At 39.6% G+C, this 24,327-nt stretch overlaps 1 protein-coding gene across 3 annotated transcripts in view; it reads left to right on the plus strand.

Annotated features, from left to right (window-relative positions):
- The window catches only part of spred2.L (sprouty related, EVH1 domain containing 2 L homeolog), a 76,363-nt gene that overhangs the window by 5,984 nt on the left and 46,052 nt on the right, over positions 1-24,327 (plus strand). The window contains exon 1 of one of the 3 annotated variants that reach the window (XM_041562638.1): positions 20,118-20,324. The exons of 1 other annotated variant lie outside the window; for it this stretch is intronic. In XM_041562638.1, coding sequence (XP_041418572.1) covers positions 20,293-20,324 — 32 coding nt within the window. In that variant the 5' untranslated portion in view covers positions 20,118-20,292. One more of the 3 variants, XM_041562637.1, reaches the window with a different exon arrangement.

Below are 24,327 nucleotides of genomic sequence, written 5' to 3' on the forward strand. Positions count from 1 at the left end.
AAAATTTCTTGCAGTCGACTAAATCTCCCCGTGTGTAGGGTAAGGGCACACGCTGCTATTTCGGGCATCAAATTGCTTCTTCTTCGGGCGACTAGTCTCCCCCAACTGCCTTCTCGGGGAGATGAGTCGCCCGAATGAGAAGCAATCTGTCGCTGGGGGACTAATCTCTCAAAATAGCAGCGTGTGCCCTGACCCTTACAGTGATTTTACAGCTTCTTCTACATGGTCTGTCCCACCCTGCAGTGTATGTGACTGAAACGCCATGTTCTTTATTCTGTAAAGCATTAGCATCTCCCCTGCAGAAAGTACAGCGCTGGGTTCCAAGAGGTAACAACAGAATTTGAGTGTGGAGCTTAATCATAGCCCGGGCAGGTTCAGGCAGAAAAGGATTCGTGGTGTGTAGGCAACGGTGCTGCTTGTCTTTAGGGAATAGCCACCAGTTCTGTTTACATATGTGGCTCCTACTGCTCGCGGCCATTTTTCCCCTCGCCTTCATTTGCATGCGCGGCTCCATTCATAAAAAAAACGGAGGGGGTGTCGGCGAGACAACCTGTACAGATTGGCAGCTGGGCTAGGCCACAGTGTGCCGCCCCTCCCCCAAGCGTCTCTCTCATGCTTGTCAACAGGGACGGGCTCCTCTTTGTGGCGACTGAGCCTGTGTGTTGCCCTGGGTATATAAATATAAAATAAAAGAGGAGGCCAGGTCAGGGCTGGGTCGCTGCCAGGAGCAGAGGACGAGGGAGGCGGCAGAGAAAGCCTTTTTCTTTTTTTTAATTTGTGAATAGAGCTCGGGCCTGGTTATGGTCACGTGACCGCAGCCATTCATAAATTCTCCAGTTCCCATTCACAGGGCAGTGTGCCGCTGTGTCATACACCAGGGACAGGACAGGCTTCCGTTCTGAGGTGAACACACCGGCAGCTTAGGAGTTAAGCGCAGCAGAAGCGCCATACGGCAGTACTGCAAGGGGAGAAGCAGAAAATGGCTCCCAGTTCAGTGTGTTTCTTATAAGCTCCCTTAAAGGGATACTGACACCTGAAATAAAATTTTCTTTTACACATCCATCATAACAGAATGCGCTTTGTGTGCTCTAAACGTATTTGCTTGAGGCTTTCGCATTACCCCGTGTCACTCACCCAGTATTTGTGCAGCCGGAGTCTGTCGAAATTCGGGAAACTTCTAGTAACAATTACAAACGCAGACCTATCGGCGAAAAACCATCAACGTGAATTATTCATAACTTTGAGGGGGTTATTCTTTAAAGTCCCAATGCCATCAACTCGAAAAAGTCGAGTTTTGTTACACTACAAAATCCGAATTTTTAGTGGAAAGAAAAAAACTTTAATTTTTTCGAGATTTATTAAACCCCGGGGATGGAAAAAGTCAGAATCCGAAAATCAGGCATCTCCGACCTATCGAGGTTGTATATAAATCGATGGGAGATGTCCCTATCCCTATTTGATCGTTTCTGTGCTCGAATTAGCCCAAAAATCTGATTATTTCGGACTTTTCAGGCAAAAATTGGAGATAAATATCTGGAGAGATTTCTGGAGTTGTTGCCCATGGCAACCAATTAGCAATCAGCCACCCATAAGTTCATTCAAGGGTCGAATTTCAAATTGAAAAAACTTTGAAATTCGAATCCCAAAAGACCAACCAAAATTGTCTGTGTTTTTTTTTTGTCAAATAGGTTAATTTTCGACCAAATAGGTCCGTATTTGACCATATTAGAATTGTACGAGTTGAAGGAATAGCGCATTCGATCAAATTCAAATTGAAGTGTGATTTTTCAAAGTCCACCAATTGACTCCAAATAGGTTCTAGGATGTCCCCCATAGGCTAAAACAGCCATTCAACAGGTTTTAAATGGCAAATGGTCGAAGTCGAATTTTTAAAGAGACAGTACATGATAAATTTCGATATTCGAATTTTCAATTTTTTTTTTTTTCAAAATCGAATTTGGACTATTCCCTAATCAAAGTACACAAAAAATAAATATAAATTAAAATTCACCTCGACCTTTTTGTTATCTGGACGCTTGGGATTAAAATTACATTTGGCATAATAACAGCCCATCCAACAAACTTGATATTTCATTATCTAGCTGCTTCTTGCCCATAGTCGCAGCATTTTGTGTTGTCCTGTCTGGTGGCATGTAACCCCTGATCATGAAACAGCAGTGGCTTAGCATGTAAACTCATGTGTTCTAAATTACCCGTGTGGTTTGTGCTGCCTTCATCTGCTTGCAACATCCTTACTTCCTGCCTGGAAGCTCTGAGAGGGGCTGGGACCGTTCTTTTTTTATTTCTTCCTAGTATTTGTTGGCATTTGGATCTGACTCTATAAATTTTGGTAGCTCTTGATTCATTACAGATGAGTAATCAGAGTAGGTTGAGCTGTACTTTTTTTTTTTTATTTTGGGTAAAACTAAAGGTTTTGGAGAGAAGGATTATCCCGACAAGCCTTACATAAAGCCTTATTCAGAGTAGCAAGTAATCCGATTGCAAGAAAGCCGATTCTCAAGTGGGAAATGGGATTCATCCGCTTAGTTTAGTAGACTGGAAATTGCTTCCATTATTTTGATGCCGTTTGTGAGTTTGATTTCACATCCAATCTGATATGTTCAGGATTGATGAAATATATGACGGGGTTCAGCCGGCAAATAAATCTACTTTTATATTCTGAACACAGAGCTGTCTTATTAAAAGAAAATCCATGCAGGAGAGGAAACCCATGCCAATACATGGAGAACATGCAGACTGGAAGAATTGGGCCTCCCAAGTAGTTTTTAAAAATACCTGTCCTTTCGGAATTTTAAAAAAACATGCTTGCTGCATAGAAGTTCATGTAGCAGTGGGTTAGTAGACTGGAAAAATTGGGCCTCCCAAGTAGTTTTTAAAAATACCTATCCTTTTGGAGTTTAAAAAAAACATGCTTGCTGCATAGAAGTTCATGTAGCAGTGGGTTAGTAGTTTTTAAAAATTCCTCTCCTTTTGGAATTAAACATGTTTCTATCAACATGGTCTGCTAATTATCAGACATGTTTCTGTGAACATATTATTTTCACCATGCATGCTGCATATCAATTCCTGTAGTAGCAGTGGGATGATAACCTCTGGGAAGGGACTGTGGCTGTGGAATAGTAGGGAGAGATGGTGCCTATAGTAGCAGTGGGATAATAGTCTCTGGGAAGGGACTTTGATGTGATATAGCAGGTATAGTAGGGAGAGATTGTGACTATAGTAGCAGTGGGATAATAGTCTCTGGGAAGGGACTGAGGCTGTGAGATAGCAGGTATAGTAGGGAGAGATGGTGCCTATAGTAACAGTGGGATAATAGTCTCTGGGAAGGGGCTGTGGGATAGCAGGTATAGTAAGGAGAGATGGTGCCTATAGTAGCAGTGGATAATAGTCTATGGGAAGGGAGTGTGGCTGTGGGATAGCAGGTATAGTAGGGAGAGATGGTGCCTATAGTAGCAGTGGGATAATAGTTTCTGGGAAGGGGCTGTGACTGTGGGATAGCAGGTATAGTAAGGAGAGGTGGTGCCTATAGTAGCAGTGGGATAATAGTCTCTGGGAAGGAACTGTGGCTGTAGTATAAACTTTATTTCTCTGCTGCTAGTTAGTTCATTCTCGACTCTAATAATACCTTCAGCCTGCATGTTTCATGACTTCATAGATCACAGTCTAATTCCAGTGTGGTGTAGCCTATTTATTACCACCTACTTTTTTTTGTTCTGCCTTGAGGATTTTGTCTTTTAATAGATGTATCAAATTGGTACCTTGTTATATTTGGCTACACTACACGTAGAATCAATTGAGATTTGAATCTATTATAATTATAGGTCATGAGTGTCTAATATTACAACCAATTAAATAGGGCTAAGTCACAAGGGTTAACCTTTGTGTATTTTATCTGCTTTGGACAACCTGCAGCTCTCTATCTTCTAGAACTACATTGTATTTGGGGTGATATAGCTAGATAGGTAGGATAGAGCTGAGCAGTACTCCAGCAGCAGTGACTTGCTTCTCTTTGCTTAGGCAACCACTCTCCATAAGAGAACAGAATCTCAATACAGGTATGGGACCTGTTATTCAGAATGCTTGGGACCTGGGGTTTTCCAGATAATGGATGTTTCTGTAATTTGGATCTTTAGTCTACTAGAAAAACATTAAATTAACCCTGTAGACTAATTTTGCTTCCGAGGACAATTTTGCTTCCGAGGACTGATGATATCAGTTTTATTACAGAAAATCATTTTTAAAAATCTGGATTATTTGGATAGTCTTTGGGAGTTGGGAGATGGCAAACCCATAATTCTGAGGTTTCTGGATACTGGATCCCATACCTGTACTGTACCAGCCACAGCAGATGCTTTATTTTGAACAGAAAGCTAAATAATGTAAAGACCAAAAATAGAAGACCAACTGCAAATTGTCTCAGAATATCAGTCTGCTTTATACCAAAAGTTAATTTAAAGGCGAACTGTTGTCCTAACTAATCAGACTTGTGACGATTAAACGTGTTGCCTGTGTGAGCACAAATGTACCATTCACAGATGTCCATCCTTAAATTTGAGTTCCGTTTGACAGAATCTTGAAACAAACCCTGGCAAAGTACTCCATTCTGTTCATCCCTAACGTTTATACAGATTCAGTCTGAGTCATATTTTCTATTTGTTGCTGTGGCAACTGAAAATCATAGGTTGCACACAACTATTTTTAGGTGTGTTTCACCTCGGTTGAGCAGGCTCCGATATTGTATCTTTGCAGAGGAAATTCGGAAGCGAGGAATAGGGCTAACTGAAATGATAATGGGGGTCTACTGATCTGATCAGAAACACTATGAAACAAACTCATGATTAGCAGCACTCCGCAATGCATTAAAGGAGACATGTTGTGTGAAAAAAAGAATGTGCCAGTGCATTGTGCTTTTAAATAAAAGTGTTTTGGTTTGATTTATTGGAAATTACTGCAAAAAACCCCCCAACAGATCGCTGCCAATTGTTTTACTTTTTGCTGCCTCATTTCCCAGGCTGTGCAGGGGAGCCGGTGGCACTCAGCTGCTGATTGGTTCCTACCCTACCATGCAGTGTGCATAGACTGACCTGATAGGGATTTGAATCCTGTCTTTGCTTCTGGACTGCAAGACTGTGATTGGCTATTCTCCTCCTAATGGCTTCTTCAAGGGAACGTAGGGTTGCCACCTTTTCCTAAATCTTTTACCGGCTGGTGTGGGGGGGGGCGGGAACAAAAAGGGGCGTATTGTGACGTCTGAAGGGACGGGCCACGTCAAGATTTCAAGAAGGAGAACAAAAGTTACGTTTCCAGTGGATTGGGGGCGGGCCTAGGGGTCTTTTTAAGGGTATTCCAAATTTACCGGCAGCTACATTGCCGGTAAATTTGTAATACCGGCCTTGACAGGTGTTGTACCGGCTAGGCCGGTAGAATACTGTCCTGGTGGCAACCCTAGTTGGAACATGGCCACTCCTCATTTGAAACACTGACAGGCCTTCGCAGATCTATAGGAAGTTTCAATAAAGGAGCTGTATTTAAAGATGATATTAATTAGTAGCCCAGCGTGAAACCAGCACCATAAATTATTTATTATTGCCTTCAAGATTGAAGGGTTTTTTAGCTATGCTTTATGTCTCCTTTAAAGAAGAAGGAATGGCTAAAATAAAGTAAGCTTTAGCAGAAAGGTCTATATAAATACACCAGTAAACCCTCAAAGTAATGTTGCTCTGAGTCCTCTGTCAAAAGAAACATTCCATTTTATTCCTTCTATTGTGTACACATGTGCTTCTGTATCAGACTTCCTGTTTTCAGCATAAACCTCCAGGGCAGGGCTTGAGCATGCTCAGTTTACTCCTCTCTCCCTCCCTGCTGTAATCTGAGCCCAGAGCATATGAGTGAGCAGGGAGAGACTCAGGCAGGAAGTGATGTTACAGCAAGCTAATATGGCAGCTGCTATCCTAAACAAACCGAGAGCTTCTAGAGCTGTTTACTCAGGTATGGTAAATCATTCTGCAGAGTAAATCTAGTGTTATAGCTTGCACAATTGTGGCTAATCTATTGGCAATAAACTACTTTGGTATCTTTCCTTCTCCTTTAAAAATGCTTATTCATAAAAGACACACACTACACCACACATTTCTCAGCCTGCGTATATATCCCCTCAGAGTTCCATCCACTGATCAGGACTCGTATCTTTACAGATATAGAAAAATGTTGGTGTAATCAGTCATCAGCCATTCTTACAAAAAAATCTAGGACAGCATATAACTTTTCATCCCAAGTCTTTATCCAATGTACTTGGTTGAGTCAAAGCAAGCAATGAATGATAAATCTGACTTTTTTTTTCCCCCCCCCCCCGATGGCACAAATTACATGGTAAGCATATTTTACACTGGTGCTGTTCAATTTCTTAGAAATGGCAAAGTAGAGAAAAGGAAGGAAAATTGCAAAAGAGCCTGAGAAGGTTAATATCAATGTTGGTTTTTTTTGGGGGGGATTATTTTTAGGGAATTATTTCTATGTAGACTGGTTTACCCTTTCACTTTTGTTGTTACATTTTTTAGCTGCATATGATGGCTTCTGTTCACTTTTTTTTCTATTATGATATCTCTCTACAAATTAGGAGGAGCGAAGGTGTTGGACTGGTAAAACTCACTATAGACTAAAACAGTTGCCATCATCTAGCAACCAATTAAAGGGGTGGTTCACCTTTAAATTTTAGTATGTTATAAAATGGCATATTTCTAGGACCTTTGCTGTTGTTTTTGTTATTTATCTGAAATTGTTTTTTAATTACTTTCCTTCATTTTTTCATTCTTTCCAGCTTTCAAATGGGAGTCACTGATCCCAGCAGCTAAAAAGCTTTTGCTCTGTGGGGCAATCATTTAATTGTTACCTTTATTACCTATCTTACTATTCACTCCCTATTAGTGATGGGCTAATCTGACCTGTTTCGCTTCACTGAAAATTTGCTTAACTTCGGAAATTGGCTGAAATGCATTGAAGTCTATGGGCGAAATTTTTTTGACACACAATTTTTTTTTACCCATTGGCGTTTATGGGCGTTCTTCTCAGAGCGAAACTTGGCGATAAGTTTCGATCACAACTAGTCCCTATCCTATTCATATTTCCATCTTTTATTCAAACATTACCTTGTTACTAGGGTAAATAAGACCATAGCAACCAGATAGCTGCTAAAATATCAAATGTAGAGCTGCTGAACAAAAAGCGAAATAACTGAAAACCATAAAAGTGATAAAAACCAATTGCAAATTCTCAGAATATGAAAGTTTTCATCATATTGAAAATTTATTTAAAGGTGTACTACCCCTTATTTTCTGCCAGCTGACTAGTAAATGCTCCATGCTGATTGGTTGCTTTGGATCATTAACAAGTAGCAAACTTTAGACAGCTTTTTACATAACCCCATATGCATTGTGCCCTAAAGAGCAAGCCCCACAGCTTGGGATCCTATAGTGTAAAGGAAGAATAGAAAACAAATGAACCATACCTTATGTTTAAACACATGAATAGGTATAACTGAATACACAGCTTATTGTCAAGATGACTGCGTTGGATGCAGGGCTATCTGTTTTCTCTGTATTTGTAGGTTTATTTGGCTTCTAGTAACAACAATCTACTGCACAGAGAATGGAGAGCAACGATTCTCTGTATTTGAAAAGGGTAGGTCAGTGTAGGAGAGACCATTATATGGTTCATGGAATTGTTGGTTTTTAGTTTATTGGTGGAGTAACCGTATATTTATTGGCTCGTTTTCTCGATAGGTGCTTTCTTTTGTCTAAAGTGAAACCTATTCCTTTGGTTTTCTTGTTCCTGTCTTCTTGTTCACAAGAGTCATTGGGTTCATTGTCAGTAGACCCTTTTGTTCTGACTGTTTCTACTAGACGGGTAATTATGTCCTGGTCTCTGTGGTTTGGAAGATCTCCTTCTCCAAAAATTGTATTTATTTATTTCTATTTTTTTTATTTTTTTGAGAACAACTATTAAAAGGAAATCTGTGGGAGGTCTGCACTTCCGAACCTCCTGTTCCTAATTAAGTGCCTGGATAGCTGCTAATCCATATGCGTGAGTTGTAAACTTGACTGCCACAATACTTTTATTGTCTCTTAGGTTTTCTTGGTTTTCTGTTTAAAAAAAAAAAAAAAAAAATGAAGCGTCTGCCCTTTTTCTTTCTCACACTCATTCAGAACTGTATTATTGGTGAGGGGTAGGAATGTAAAATGTCTTTGTGCTCAACATGAAAATACATTTAGGGGCCTATTTATCATGCTGTGTAAAAAGTGGAGTAAAGCTTTACCCAGAGCAACCAAGCAGCAATTAGATTTCAACAGTTAGAAAACAAAAGCAAAGATCCGATTAGTTACTATTAGCAACATCACCGGGAATGTTTCACTCCACTTTTTACACAGCGTGATAAATAGACCCCAAAATGTATTATTAGTAAGTGATGAGCTGATGAAAACGCTGTACTCCATGGTATTTACAGCTAGGGTCATTTTCCATTCTCATGATTGTTGTGCTCATTTGTACTCAACCTATGTTTAACTTTTTTGTGTTGCCAATTATTATTTGGGATTCATACTGTTGATGGAACTTGTCCACTGTAATAGGTTACATTGAGTGCCATTGATTGAGTTTAGTTATATCCGTTCCTTAGTCTGAGGAAGGTTAGGTAACCTTCACGCAGAGTTCCTCCGTCAATGAGTACAAATTTTATTACATGCATACACTTCGAAATTGATCACAAGCCTTTTTTTCTATTCTACAAGGAAAATACAATGTCCCCTAAACTGAATTTTTGCAGCTCTGCAAGTATTTTCCTACCAATCCATCGTCAGTAGCCTTTCCATAAGGTGCAGATAGGTGGTTTAATTTTATGCTGCCATGTAATAGCTCCTGAGTCTGTTAGGGCAGAGACACACGTGGAGATTCGGGTTGATTTAGTTGCCCGGTGACAAATCGCCTCTTCTTCTAGGGACTAATCTTCCTGAACTGTCTTCCTGCCTCACAAGGAAACTTCGGGGGACTTTGGCAAACGAAGCTCTCCAAGTGCCATCTCGCTGGTGATTTAGATTCGCTGGCGGGAAGGCAGTTCGGGGAGGTTGTAGCCAGTCAACAAATCTCCATGAATCTCCACATGTGTCTCTGCCCTAGGGTAAGGCCACACGAGGAGATTTTGTCGCCTGACAACTAATCGCCTTGTCTTATGATCGACTATCTTGCCCGAAGTTGCCTCACTGAGGCAACTTTGGGCGACTATTGAAAGCGCATCGCCACATGTGCATTAGCGCAGGCAACTTTTCATTGTAGCCTATGGGGAAAAACGCTGAGGCAGTTCGGGGAGATAGTCACTCAAAAGACGAGGCGATTAGTCGCCAGGCAACAAAATCTCCCCGAATCTCCACATGTTGACTAGCCCTAAGGCTTTGTTTTAATATAATTTAGCCCATGAATATGGGTAATACAAATAAATAGCCTACTGGTTTACACAAAGCCTATGTCCAGTGCAACAAAAACCAGCAACTATCAAAATGTAAATTCAGGTATAGGCTCAATTACCTGGAATGCTTGGGATCCGGGGGATTTCAGGATAACTGCGCCCCTTTCATCAGTTGAATCACCATAAGGCTACTATAAACCTAAATTGTTTTGTCACTAACATGAATCTATGCTAGCTTAGTTACAGAAGGTAAAGCGGTCCCTGCTCAAGAGTATGCTTTTGCAAGCCTATCTTGTCTGATCCTAGCTGATGGCATACCAGGAGATTAATTGCCAGCAATAAAGCTCCACTTCTGCGGGCGACTAATCTGCTGCTTTACCACCGGCGATACAGTGAATTGCTGGTGGTGAAACCCATGTGTCACGTCTATCTTCTGAAGTCAACCTAAGTTGAAAGTTCAAGCGACTTCGGAAGACTGAAGCGTCACATGGGTTTTACCACCAGTGATTCACTTTATCACTGGTGGGAAAGCATTAGAGATTAGTCGTCTGCAGAAGAGAAGATTTGTAGCAGGATATTAATCTCCTTGTGGACATTGCCTGGGATCAACCTGAACTTCTCTGCATAAAAGTCCATGCATGGAGACCTTGGAGGGACACATGTAGCCTCCAGATAATGATCCATGATCTAGGCAAAGAGCTGAGTGACAGAAGCCTTTTATTTACATACACTAATCCCAGGGGGAGGACAAACGCCAATGAGGAATGTCTGCAGTTTGATTCCTGAGCAAAGGAACTTCTGGTTTTGCCATTCTTTGCAGACTGGAAAGGCCAAGCGCCTGACTCATCGCCATTTATTTATGTAGCACCAACAAGTTACGTAGTGCTTCCTTACATGAGTAGCTCAAAGAAGGATGTCCAAATATAACATTTTTCCTTCTGTTTTTCTTTTTTTAAATTCTGTAATGACTTTGTATCCAAAGTATTAAATAGAATTTGGTTGGTGTTGGCAGTAATGCTGAGAATCACACTTTCTGGTTTATAGGATCTTTACATTTTACTATAGAATTGTGCTTAATTGCAGATTATACTTTTACTGGCATCATTTTATAGTGTGTTTGGGCAAGCTGAGTTGGTAGGTATATTGCCATCTTAACTGTCTTGGACTGGTCTCACCCCTATGACATAATACCACTGGGTGTTGCCATTTTTGGTTTCTTCTAAGGGCAACAGCACATGGAGCAATTCACATCATGTTGCTGCCCATCAGGTTTTCAGCCCAGTAAGTGAGCATAAAAACCCCAATGAATTGCCCCCCCCGGGTAATCAGTTGGACCCTTATCCTATATATATATATATATATATATATATATATATATATATATATATATATATATATATATATATATATATATATATATATATATATATATATATATATATATATATATATATATAAAAACATAGAACCGGTGCACACAGATCACAAGTACATGCCTAGGTGCTGGAATATTAAATCATAGCATAAAACAGCAAGAAAAAACGCACTCAGAGGACTTAAAATGCAAAGAAATAGGTGTTTAATTTAACGTTTAGGCTCTTGAACGTGAGCCGTTCTCAGGAAGGATGGCTCACGTTCAAGAGCCGAAACTTTGAATTAAACACCTTTTTCTTTGCATTTTAAGTCCTATGAGTGTGGTCTTTTTGCTGAGATATTTATATTTTATATATATATATATAAAATTTCATTCCAGACAATGAATTTTGGGGAAACTCCAAGCAAATAGCTTTGAAAAGTAATAGCCAATGTTGAAAACCCTAAATAAAATCTAAGTTATGTTCAGACCCATAAAGCCCATATACGTATGTGTGTTTGTTTATCATTATACATGCTTTTTTCATTTTTGTTTGAGGACGAGGTGAGTGCTGGACTCCTGTTCCTCAGGCAACACAATTAAGTAGAAAGAGAGAAACACAGGAAATGGAAGCACTTAAAATACTTTGTGTTTTATTTTCTTTAAGTTTCTTGTTTCCTAAGGGGATTGTATGTAATTATCTTCTGATCGATAGATAAACCCTATTACTTCCTGTGCAACTTTTTCCTTAATTGTTCTTATTGCCCTCTGTTTCTATAGTTGGGAGTTTATGTTCCTTCCAGTTGTAATGGAATATAGCCACTAATATATGGGATTGCTGCCCTTTGTAGGTTTTTTAAAATTATCAGTTTAAGGATAAACATTACAGAATCTATGAATATGGCATTATTTTTTCTACTACTAAAAAATCATTTAAACACTAAATAAGCTCAAGAGCATTGTTTTGCTTCCAGTAAGGATTAATTATAATAATGGAATCAAGTACAAGTTACAGTTTTATTATTACAGAGGAAAAGGAAATAATTTTGAAAAATTTGAATTCTTCAACTAAAATGTAGTAGACTATGGTAGACAACCTTCTCGTATTTCAAAGCTTTCTGCATAATGGGTTTCTGGATAATGGATCCCATGCCTGTATTACTTTAAATCACCATAACAGGTCTAAGTAGCCCCAGTAGATTCAGCACCAGCTTCCAAAGGCAGATGTGTGTGTGTGTGTATATAGTCTCATTTTAGAGGTGGCAAAGTGAACAGTAAATGTTTTATGTTATACTGTGCTCCTTTAAAATACCTGGTGGATCAGGGTCTGTATAAAAAAAGAGCACTTTATTAATAAATATTAGCATTAAAGTTACAGTGCATATCAATAGGGATACTTAATTCATATATTTGTGCATTCTTAACATTATATTGTTTTTATTCATTTAAAATGCCTTCCAAATAGTTTTACATTATCAAGGGAAGATTTTTAGTGAAGTCTGTGAAAACATTTGAAATTTTCAATTCTCTTCCAAATCTATATCAAGCAAAAGTTAGCTATTTTTGTACGCCAGTCATTTCAAGAATTCTGGCCAGTCTCAGACAGAAGCTTATACAGTATACGTTCTAAGAATAAAATCTTTGTTTTCAGTATCTAACTTTAGGGCTGTGTGCCCTCTGTTCCAATATTATAGAAGCTGGCCTTCCAACTGCATGAACTGATACTGCCCATCAGGCATTGTAAGGGTGCTGACACACATAGCTGTTTCAGATGTTTTAAAGGGAAAATACCCCCCCCCCCTTCCTTTTGACATAAGCTTATTTAATTGGGCTTGTGTAGAAAAGGTGCAGCACAATCTAAACATTAAAAATAAATATATTCTTTATTTTACACAGACATACCTGTTTCTGCAGATTGAAACAAAGCCATTATACGCTGACAAACCATTGTCAACATCACTTTTGCACCCCATCTCGCCATAGTCTTACATAGTTACCCATCCCTCTCCTTGTTCTATTGTGAAGTGATGGACCCTGAGATTTGAAGTTGCTTTGCTTTCCAGCGAATCCGTGTGCCACAGAACACAGAGGGACTTCAAATGCCAGAATCCATCACTGCACAGTAAGGTGAGGGAAGGGTTGAATCACTATTTGAGTTTAAGGGGAGGTTCTGGCAGGGCATAACGTTGGGCCCAGACCGCAACCCGAAAACATTTTTGCAGGCCCTCTATGCACATAGTCCCCACCACACATACTCGAAGGTCACCCTCGACGTACTGGTCATCTGTGAACTAGTGATGTGCGAGCCGGCCGAAAACCCGCGGGATCCGTAGGTTTATCTGCGGGTTTGGGCTGGCTGCCCCATCAAGTCTTGGGGTCGCAGGCGGGTTCGGGTTGATCAGGTCATTCCACTCGCCCCGTCCGCGACCTAATACTTCCGGCTCCTCCATTTATAGATTTGCGCCTGCAAATGGAGGAGCCAAGCCAGGTGCCGGTTGGGTGACGGCGGGTTATGGTCAGGTGCAGGGATAGAAAATCTTGGCCTGCACATCACTACTGCAACCCCCCACAGGACATACTACCAAAGAAGGAGACCCCTTGAGTGGGCTCCCAGGCCTATGGGGGGGGGGGGGGTCTGCTTCTTCGGTAGTATCTGCGCTAGTATATCCTTTGTAGTTAGGCCACCAGAATCAGGTATATATTAACTTGTACATTGACTTACTATACTACTGCACTCCACAGCTCACACAAAAAAAACTTTATTTGAAAAACATTTTGTGGTCAGACGTTTCGGACATGCTCAGTGACCTTCCCCCATTTTTTGGGGTCTCTGAGAAACATTGGGCCACTAAATTCTTTTCAAATAATGCCTTTATTTGCACTTTTGAGTGCAGTTCTTCCTCATCTGCATATAATATACGTACAGTGTGTAAAATATTCATGCTTGTGTATATTCTTCAACATGGTGCAGGTTGGCATTAAAGAAAAGGCAAAAACAGATTCACGACTTGAATTGTAAGGGTTTAGTTTTCCTTTAAAACATTTAAATGTTCAACCTCCCTGCACAGCAGTGAAATGATCTAGTGGAGGCCAAAGTAATATAGGGTTATTGGCATTCTGACATTAATGAAAAACTTTGGGCTAACACCATGAAATGTGTGTGTACAGTTCCTTTTCCCAGCAGGCCTGAAAGCATTTGCCAGAAGAGCCAGCACTTCATATGTCTTGCAGCAATTTAATTCCCTTATTCATGAAATTAAGCATTCACAGCTCTTGTGCCCATTCATTCACATAAACCAGCACTTTATCCGATGTTGACAGTACCTGCAACTTCCCGTAACCCTGCTATGGATGTACGTAAGCGTTCAGTACATAGTGCTCCCGTATTTTGCAGTTTAAAAGTTTCATTCAAGTAGATTCTAATCTTCGCATAGTACATTTTCTAAATATGGACTGGAAAATGCCATTATAGGCTTCTGTTTACTTTTTAATACACACAGAAAAGTGTCTTATTGCCTAGGGCCGTTGTGTTTCGGGAAAGGAAAAGCTCATAACCGATTCTTTTAACAGATTGTCACAGGCTGTGCCGTCCTGCTTGTCATGTTACCAGTTCTCTTGGCTGTCGGGGAAATTCATATTTGTACATTAAGGGGCAGATTTATCAAAGGTCAAATTTCGAAGTTATGTGAATTTTTTTTAACTAATAAATTTGAATGTACTCCACTTGAATGCAAGTTTATTTATGAAAAAACTCTAATATTTGAACGAATACTAACGACCCAAAATTTCTAATCTAATCGAGTTTTTCATCGAATAAGGAAGGCAATTAACATCTTCAAATGGTTCAACGGACCTCTGCCATCGACTTTTACATGAACTTGGCAGGTTTCAGATGGCAAATATTCGAATTAGAACTGGAGTCGAGGGTTGATAAATCTCACATTCAAATTCAAATTTGAGTTGGTGGTTTTTCGAACCTTAATAAATTTGCCCCTAAATGGGTGGTTCAAATTAAAATGTAGATATTTATATTCTAAGACTATTTGGAATTGTTCTTATTTTTTATGGATTTTGGATTTTTTAGCTTTTTGTTCAGCAGTGTGAAATGTCAGTGTATATCTGGTTTCTAGGGTCCAGTTTACCATGGCAACTATAAAGTAGTAGTAGAAAAACTGGAAGATGAGTAGAGGACGTCTGGAAAAGAAAGATAAGTAACAAAATGTAACCATAAATAGAAAATTGTAGCCTCCTAGAGCAGTACCCTTCTAACACCTGGAAAGAGGCAAAAGCAGAAAATAAAAAATGAAGACCAATTACAAATTTAAGAATAGGACATTCTAGATCATTCTAAAAGTTAACTTGGGTAAAAAAAAAAAATACATATATATATATATAGTGTTGATATTTTATATTGTGCATTACAGGATATGTTCATTATTTACATTGGACCTAGCTCCAGTCAGCACCCACTTGAATACCCTCTCTCTTACCCATCATGTACAGTTAGTGCCTATGTGCTAATTAGGCATTAGAGGGGTTCCTTCCCGCTCCGTTGCTGCTGACCGTTTAGGTGCAAGTGTCAGATGGTTGGCTGGATGGGTTTCAAAATAAAGGTGCAAAATATTTCTTTATAGAAACCCAAGGTCCTACTATATAGAGAACAAGCCCCAGGGAGTTTACAATCTAAATAACTAGTCGAATCCACAGGGGCAGGGGCTGATGTAGTAAAATATATATAATCTCTGTAATGGGCTGCAGGCTATGTCAGAGCCATATAATTAAAGAGTAATAATAGCTGCTTGCCCACTGATGTAATTTGGTCTCTAGGGACAATTTGTCGAAGTCTGAGGGACATTCCCGGGATGCATCATTAGCCTTAAAGGGTAATGGATCTGCAAAATGTTTTCTACGTAAGCACAGATTTCTGCAGATTCCTGAGCAGCCCATTCATAAACAGTCTGCGTTCCCGAGTGCCTGAATGAGGGCTAACAACCCCGAAGTCAGTTTACATACATTTAGCTGTGACTTTAGCAGAGAGTTGTAGCTAAGCTCACTGTATTATCTGCCAGTTCTGTGTGCAACTATTCCATCCTGCTGTACATTCTTCCCTTTGATTGCATGCAGAACAGTACCAAAGAAAGCAAGGATTTCAGAGACCACAAACTGAATCGAGTTTTCTTCAGACTGGCAATTTGTAGATACCAGAATGGCTGCTGTAAGGTGCCATAGACCAGGGGTGTCCAACCTGCGGCCCAGGATGGATATGAATGCGGCCTAGCTTGAAACGCTCAGTTCCTGAAGAAATGTCATAATAATAAGTCTATTTAATATCCAGGTGTCCCATATTCCAGTGTATAGCTCCAACTGGTATTGTAGTTCTTTTCTGTGTAGTTTCTTTAATTTTATAAATTAAAAGTGTTTGTGTATTTCATGTGTGGCCCCAGACAATTTTTCTTTTTCCAATGTGGCCCAGGGAAGCCAAAAGGTTGGACACCCCTGCCATAGACTTATTGGCTTTGAGGGGGCGGCTAATTCGGCTTTTATGTTCTTGAAACTCCAGAGCCTGTTTTACACCTCAGTCTGGACCCGAGGGCAATATACAGGTACGGGATCCATTATCCAGAAACCCATTTATGAATGATGAAAAGGTAATTTCCCGTAGACCTCATTTATCCAAATAAAGCAAATGTTTTCCTTTTTCTTTTGTAAAAATAAATCCGTGCCTTCTACTTGATCCAAACTAAGATATAATTAATCCTTATTGGAGGCACAGCCAGCCTATTGGGTTTATTTAATGTTTCATGATTTTCTAGTCGATTTAAGGTATTAAGATCCAAATTACAGAAAGATTCATTATCCGGAAAACCCCAGGTCCCAAGCGTTATGGACAACAGGTCCCATACTTGTAATACATAATACATTTTCTCTTTAATAATGAAACAGCAGCTTGAACTTGTTCCCAACTAAGATATAATTAATCCTTATTGGAGGCAAAGCCAGCTATTGGGTTTATTTAATGTTTACATGATTTTCTAGTAGACTTAAGGTATGAAGATCCAAATTACAGAAAGATTCATTATCCGGAAAACCCCAGGTCCCAAGCATTATAGATAACAGGTCCTGAAAATTCCCGATAACAGGTCCCGAGCATTCTCGATATCCGGTCCCATACCTCTAGTGGAAGATTACACAGAATGTAGAATTGGACAAGATTTTCAGCATGGATCTTGGTGCATCTCTGATTTCTGTGTACAATAAAAAGCAGTTCTAATCTCTCTAGTGAGTCAGCAGCTTATTATTTTCTATTGCCCTCATTTTGGGCCTTCCAAACAGCTTGTCCGATTGAGACGTGTGGATTTTTCTTCAAAGGCAATATAAACTGTAATAAAAATAAAATCATTTATGTCTGGTTTTCTGCTGGTTTAGTTTTAAATATACTGCAAAAAAGGAGTTCCTGTGATAATTGTTTTTTTGAATATACTAGTTCGCTGACATACTAATTACGTGGCTGTAGCATTGGCCACGGGGCAGTGTTTTCCAGACTGAGACTGTCTTTCCCACTGCCGAGACCACAGCAGTGGTTAAAGGAGAAGGAAAGCTACGGAGGCATTTTATTGCCAATAGATTAGCTGCAATAGTGCAAGCTAGAATGCTATATTTATTCTGTAGAATATTTTACCATACCTGAGTAAAAAGCTCTAGAAACTCTGTTTGTTTAGAATAGGAGCTGCAGTATTAATGTGGCGTGACATCACTTCCTGCCTGAGTCTCTCCCTGCTCTGGGCTCAGATTACAGTAGAGAAGGGAGGGGTGGGGGGAGAGGAGCAAACTGAGCATGCTCTTGCCCAGGGCAATGAGGTTTAAGCTGAAGGCAGGAAGTCTGATACAGAAGCCCATGTGTACACAATAGAAGGAAAGAGATGCAGTGTTTCTTTTGACAGGGGACTCAGAGCAACATTACTTTGGGGGTTTACTGGTATATTTAGATGGACCTTTCTGATAAGGCTTACTTAGTTTTAACCTTTCCTTCTCCTTTAAGGGGGCTTTCTGAAGAACAGTAAGCTTAGAATATGGAGGTAAATGTTAATTATCTCTCACAGAATACTGGAAATATAACATGTTATGCTTTTAGTATCTGTAAACTGTTTTTGTGCTAAGAAGCGTGGTCCAAACCACATGTGCAACCAAAGGGAGGCTTCAGCCTAAGCATTCTGAATTTTTTTTTTTTTCTCCGAGAATCTTTATATTGTATCTATATCTTTATAAGCAATGCAACACATATATAAAATATACCCTTGAAAAGTACAATATTCCATGTTTATGCAGTGATGCCATTTTCTAAGGCTACAAATAACACAATAAACATTTTTTATTTTATTAATCAAATTTTAAAAATGGAAATTTATTCTTTAAAGCCTTACAGCTGATCATTGCCATTGGCAGAGCTAATCCTAGAGCTTCTCATATTTCTCAGATCTTTTGGGGCTTCCAACAGTTTCCTTGGGTTGTTTGCATGTTTTGCTCTCATAAATAAGCTATAACGTTTGGGAAAATGTGATGCAGTACAAATGTTTTGCAAAGGGGTGTAGGATATGAATGGCACACACTTCATACCTTTGGTAGATTTGTTCCTAAGGGAACTAGGCACTTCTCTGTCCCCCCCTTGCTCTTAAATCCCTTTTCCACAGCACATTTGAAGACATTCTCAATGCATTTAAAGATTTACCCACCCAAAACAGTTATAAATATACTTCTAGTCCTTCCTGTTTTTATAGCTTACTTATTCCCTTTCCTCTTTGTATTTCTGGCTCTATTTCTGGCACTTATAGGAAATGACGCTCAAGATGTTTCCAAAAAAAAAAATCCATTCTCCGACTCTTCCAACTCTTTTTCTTTCCTTTTTATTGTTTTCCATTTTTTACAGTTTTTTCCATTTTCCTTTCCTTGCATGTTTCCCAGTCACAAAGCTGTAAGCCACATTGCAGACTTTCTAAGCTGTTACAATCTGATACATTAGTTGATTCATTGCTCAGCTGCCATATTTCAGATGGCAGACAAAACTGCCTCTGATATGGATGAATGGAAATCACCCATCACCACTCACGAGAGGCCCAGAAATAAAATACATATTTGCTTGTTTTGAGCTTAGAGCATTCAAGTGATTGATCCATTAATATTGAAGATGAAAATAGTTTGGTCCTTGCCTTATGTCAGTGGGAGCCACTGGCAGAACCTGTGGGTGGTGGTGGTGGTGGGAATTCGAAGGGTAACATTTGCCTTAAAATGTGCTGGTTGAGAATAATCCTTGTGCGATTAGAAGGGCAATGGCATTCTCGAGCGGAAGTTACCATGATATTCTATAAACGTGGTCTTTGCCGCTTGCACAATTTCAATGGTTTCTTAATGTGGCTTTATTTATAGAAGTGGATTTTATGTTCATGCTGCAATTTTAAGGTGTGGGACGTGATGTATGTCCAGCACAAATTTTTGGTAACTGCAATTATAGATGTTTTGTTCGTGACTTTGAGTCATAACCAGAATTTTGCAGACCTCAAGCCTCAACCTTTTCTTTTTCCAAAAATGTGCTGGAGTATAAAACTTACTGTACACCTCTAATCATGATCTGCCCAACTGTGTTTTTGACAACTGGAGATGGTTTTGATATTGCAGTGTCTATAAATTGTTGCTCTCCAGTATGGCAGTTTCCACTCACTTTTAAATAATACACTTATAGAATGCTGAATACACACAGTGGACTGTACTGTCGTTTTCCCTTGCCTGTTACCAGGAAAATAATTGCAAGACTTCCCTGATCTATCTGTACACGAGATATAAGTAGACTATAGCTTTAAAGCCTACAGTGCAATGCAGGGTAAGGAGCGGGTGTGCAGCTGCTGTGTCTGCAGCCCTTATAAACAATAAACTGCATAGTTTAGGGTGGGTTAGTGTTCAAAACATTCAAGGCTAAAAAAGCAAGAGCAATAGTTTGTTAGATTGTTAATGGCTTGAAATTGAAAGTGTGTCTGAACTTGTTTGACTTGCCAATCTGACACAACTGTGATGGGTGGAGGTAGCTGAGTCCAAGGTCCCTGCCAAAATAAATATGAAAACTTGCTTTATATAACTCTGTCCTAAACTATTTTAATTCTTGATTAGGATTTCCTTGTTTCATCTGCCTGCTAAATCTGTTGAAGCCTGTAGAATTCTACCCAAAGAAAAACTCTGTATGCAAGCCAAAGAGCAATCCTATCCCTGGGACTCTGAAGAAGAAGTGAAAATGGTAACCAAGGCATTTGCTGAGCACCAAGATCCAAAGAGAAAACAATGCATGCTTGTACTGCGCTTGCTAGTGCTAGGAACCCGCTGGGATAGCTTGAGTGGATATGCATGTTAATTCCTCAGCTGCTCAAGAGCACAGCCCCAGAGACTATAGAAGAAGCCTTGGACATGGGGATCTGCAAACATGCTAAGTGTGGCCTTTCCTGATAACCAAATGTATGCTGTATGAGATAACTGTGCTCCCAAACATTGTTTTTATGGTCCAGTTACTCCCTAGTAACCAATCAGCTCCTTTTCAGCATGTTAAAGCTGTGAACATTCTACATGTTTAGCTGGGCTGCCTGTTCTGTCAAGAAATGTTGAGTGGGAATTCATTAGGGGTCATTGACATATCTTGTTGGCCCTGATCTAACAAGCACTTGCACTCTGGCCTTACCCCAAATTGAAAAACCCACACAAGGAGCAGAGTTCAGTGACAGGAGTATCTGGAAAGCATTGTCCTTACTCCCTGTCCATAGGGCGCCTTAATGATGTGCAAATTAGGCACAGGACAGAGATTGCTGCTTGTCCCTCTTGGGTAGAACACTGCCTAACTCAGGTTGTCAGCTGTGAGGGTTCCAGTAAGTGGTGCTCATGCCCATAAAGAAGACATGTTCGTGTAGTGTGTAGGCGTATACTGCACATATTTAGGCGTGCTGCTGCATGCCAACCCTTGGCAGATGTTTACTTGGCTTTCTGTGCTTTAGCTCAGCACGTCTCTGTCATCATATGACTCCCTCCCATGTTGATTTGGCCAGCCTGTTCTCTTGAGGTTTGGAGAGATGGCCACTTGTTTTAGGACTAACCAACTAAAGGAGACCTTGCAGATAAATCCAGACCACCCATGGAGTAGAGATTATGAAAGCCCTTGTGGTTATCCGGTTATCTCTGGCAGGTGAATGGATACAATGCATTGCACCAGTTATTTATGATGAATAGTGGAGAAAATTGTGCACCACCTTTATTCTCTCTTGTTACATTTTCTCAAGAGCTGGGAGCAGTGATCCCCAAAACTTCCATTTCATTTGATAACCGCTAAAAACTGCTGGCTTTTTTGCTGGGTTATAAAGGACAACTGAACCCCAAATCACCATCAATTTCTAAGCACTCCCAAGTTACTCTAATCTCATACCTTCTACCTTGGGCCTATGCGCCTCTTATTTGGAAGAATAAGCATTGTTCTAGGGTACATTAGTGTAGAGCAGTGATCCCCAACCAGTGGGGCAACATGTTGCTCTCCGACCCAGAAGCCTCAATGATGGTGCTTATTCCTTAATCCCTGATTTGAAGGCAAGTTTTAGTTGCATAAAAAACAGGTGTACTGCCAAACAGAGCCTCCTGTATGCTTCCAGTCCACATAAAGGCTGTCAATAGTTAATCACAGTCTATAATTGGCACCCCCAGGAACTTTTTACATGCTTGTGTTGCTCCCCAACTTTTTTTTACATTGGAATGCTGCTATTTAGGTGCCCATCTAGGGAAGCAGGGGGCATAATGGGAGAGCAGGACTAGTAGACCAGTAGAGCACTCTCTACTATAGTTATTGTTTTGTTTTTAAAAGCGAGCAATGCCAGCTTGGGACAACCCTCCAGATGTTTTTAAACTACCACTCGAAAGACATTTTAACATGTAGTGCAGTTGAGAATTGCTGGTTAAACTCCCCTGATTTTCTGCTAATATATCCCCTCTCAGACAGGGCCCCAACATTTCTTCATAAATCAATACAGGTATAGGATCGGCTATGTGGAAACACATTATCCAGAAAGCTCCAAATTACAGGAAGGTCATCTCCCATAGATTCCATTTTAATAGGAAAAAAAAATCAAATTTTTAAAAATTATTTCCTTTTTTCTCTAATAATAAAACATTACTTTGTAATACCACCTAAGATAAATAAAAAAAACCTTTATTGGAGGCAGAACAAACCTTTTCGGTTTAATTAATGTTTAAATTATTTTTTTAGTAGACTTAAGATATGGAGATCCAAATTAGACCCCTTGTCTGGAAACCCCTCGGGTCCCCAGCATTCTGGATAACAGGTCCCATACTTGTACTTTGTATTGTCACTTTTTCTGCTTTCGTTTATTACTGGAGATTTTTTTCCCCCTGCTCCTTATTCCTTCTCAGTTAAAAGATAAAACTGCCTGGCTGTGTTTTATGAGAGTTTCCAAACAAGTTTTATGACATACCACACAGGCGTGCTATAGTAGTCAGGCAAGATCAATGAGATTTTTCTGAAGGGCCCACTCATGTTGCTGCAACAGAGGCCTGCAGGGGTTTAAAGGAAAATTGCCACTTTTCAGTTCTTAGTCTGATTGCCCTAGAACTGGTTCTAGAATTGGAACTTGCTGTGTTCTTTAAGAGATTTGCATTTGCTTATTATGCCTAGGCATGCACCGAATCCACTATTTTGGATTCGGCCGAACCCTTGAATCCTTCGCGAAATATTTGGCCGAATCCAAATCCTAATTTGCATATGCAAATTAGGGGTGGGAAAACATTTTTTACTTCCTTGTTTTGTGACAAAAAGTCACACGATTTCCCTCCCCACCCCTAGGATTCGAATTCGGCTGGGCAGAAGGATTCCGAATCCTGCTGAAAAAGCCGAATCCTGAACCGAATCCTGGATTCGGTGCATCCCTAATTATGACATGTTGTCTCGTTGCCACAGGACTATATACAGGCATATTGTCGATTAAAAAAAGTCTATTTTAGCAATATTCTTAACAATCTGTTGTATTGTTTATAGGGGGGTTTTTCACCTTCCAAACGTTTTTTTCAGTTGAGTTGTTTTCAGGTTGTTCTCCAGAAATAGACTTTTTTCCCGATTGCTTTCATTATTTTTTACTTCAGGCGCTGATTCTGAACTGTTACTATTTTGCTACATTTAGTTGATACATTTCTCAGCAGCATCTCTGGACTGGAGTATTGGCAATTATTTTATCAATTCTAATAGCTGCCTTTAAAGAAACTCAGGATTCTGCATGTATCAACTAAATGTATCTATTTAGAACAGTTTACAGGGTCGACGACCCCCCCCTCCCAGAGCTGCTTCAGAAGGTGAAAAATGACACCTTAATATTAGAAAACTGGTCACACATACAAAATAGAAAGTCATTGGAGAAAGTCGTTATTTCTGGTGAACTTTCTGAAACCAACTGAACTGAAAAAAGTGTTGGACGGTGAACAACCCATTTAAGGCAGTGGGGGTTTATTGTGACCCAAAATTGGGTTTTAAACCAGTAACACTCCTTGCTATTTTCTTTTGTATTCCGGAAAACCTATCTTAAACAGCCCTTGGCCAATTCCTGGGGCAAAATCCATAAGTTTAAAATCTCTGCTGTAAGGGAATGTGGTTTGGAAGAAAAAGATTAACTTTTGATAGAATTATTGCTTTGTATTCTTGCATGGTGGAAATCCATTTTCTGGTTCTTGTGTAGTGCTTTATGGCAAGGATTTTTGCTATACAAGTATGGAATCTATTATTCAGAAAGCTATACTGATCCCTGGCTGCATTGCTATACTGAATTACATACAAAACAAAAGTCACCAGCACTTCTTGAATATGCAAAAGTCCATTTGTATCAAGAACATTAAAAGCAGCATACAAAAATACATGTGACGTTTTGGGACTCGCTTCCTTTTTGCAAACATGATATACATATAAATCAAATCATGCACTTTATACCCATAAGCCCCATTTGTTCCTGCTTACAGCACCACCTACTAGCTTTGCCTTAAAGGTACATGACCATATAATGTATTAATGTTGAACTACAGCCCACAATGACACAAATATAATTTGCAGAAATTACACAAAATCATATAATCGGTAATCAGTTGCCAAGTACATGGTCTCCTGCATTTCCAGAATTGCTGATGACTCTATGCATGCAAGACTGGGGGTCCTCCTCTAGCTTTCTGTTATGGGAGCACCAAAGTTTTATTTGCCAGTACACTAGGTGGGTGCAAAACACTAGATTACTTTTTTTTTTTTTTTTAATATTTTTATTACATTTTTCAAACAAAAGACATAAAAAAAAGAAAAATAAATTACAGGAAAAAAAAGTGGCATTCACAATATTTCCTATACATAACAGCCCCTAAAAGAAAGAAAGAAAGAACAAGAAAAAAATAAAAAAATAACCCCCTTTGGCAACCAGGGTTTTTGTATTATGAT

The sequence above is a fragment of the Xenopus laevis genome, chromosome 5L (assembly GCF_017654675.1).
Source record: "Xenopus laevis strain J_2021 chromosome 5L, Xenopus_laevis_v10.1, whole genome shotgun sequence".
NCBI classification, from domain to species: Eukaryota; Metazoa; Chordata; class Amphibia; order Anura; family Pipidae; genus Xenopus; species Xenopus laevis.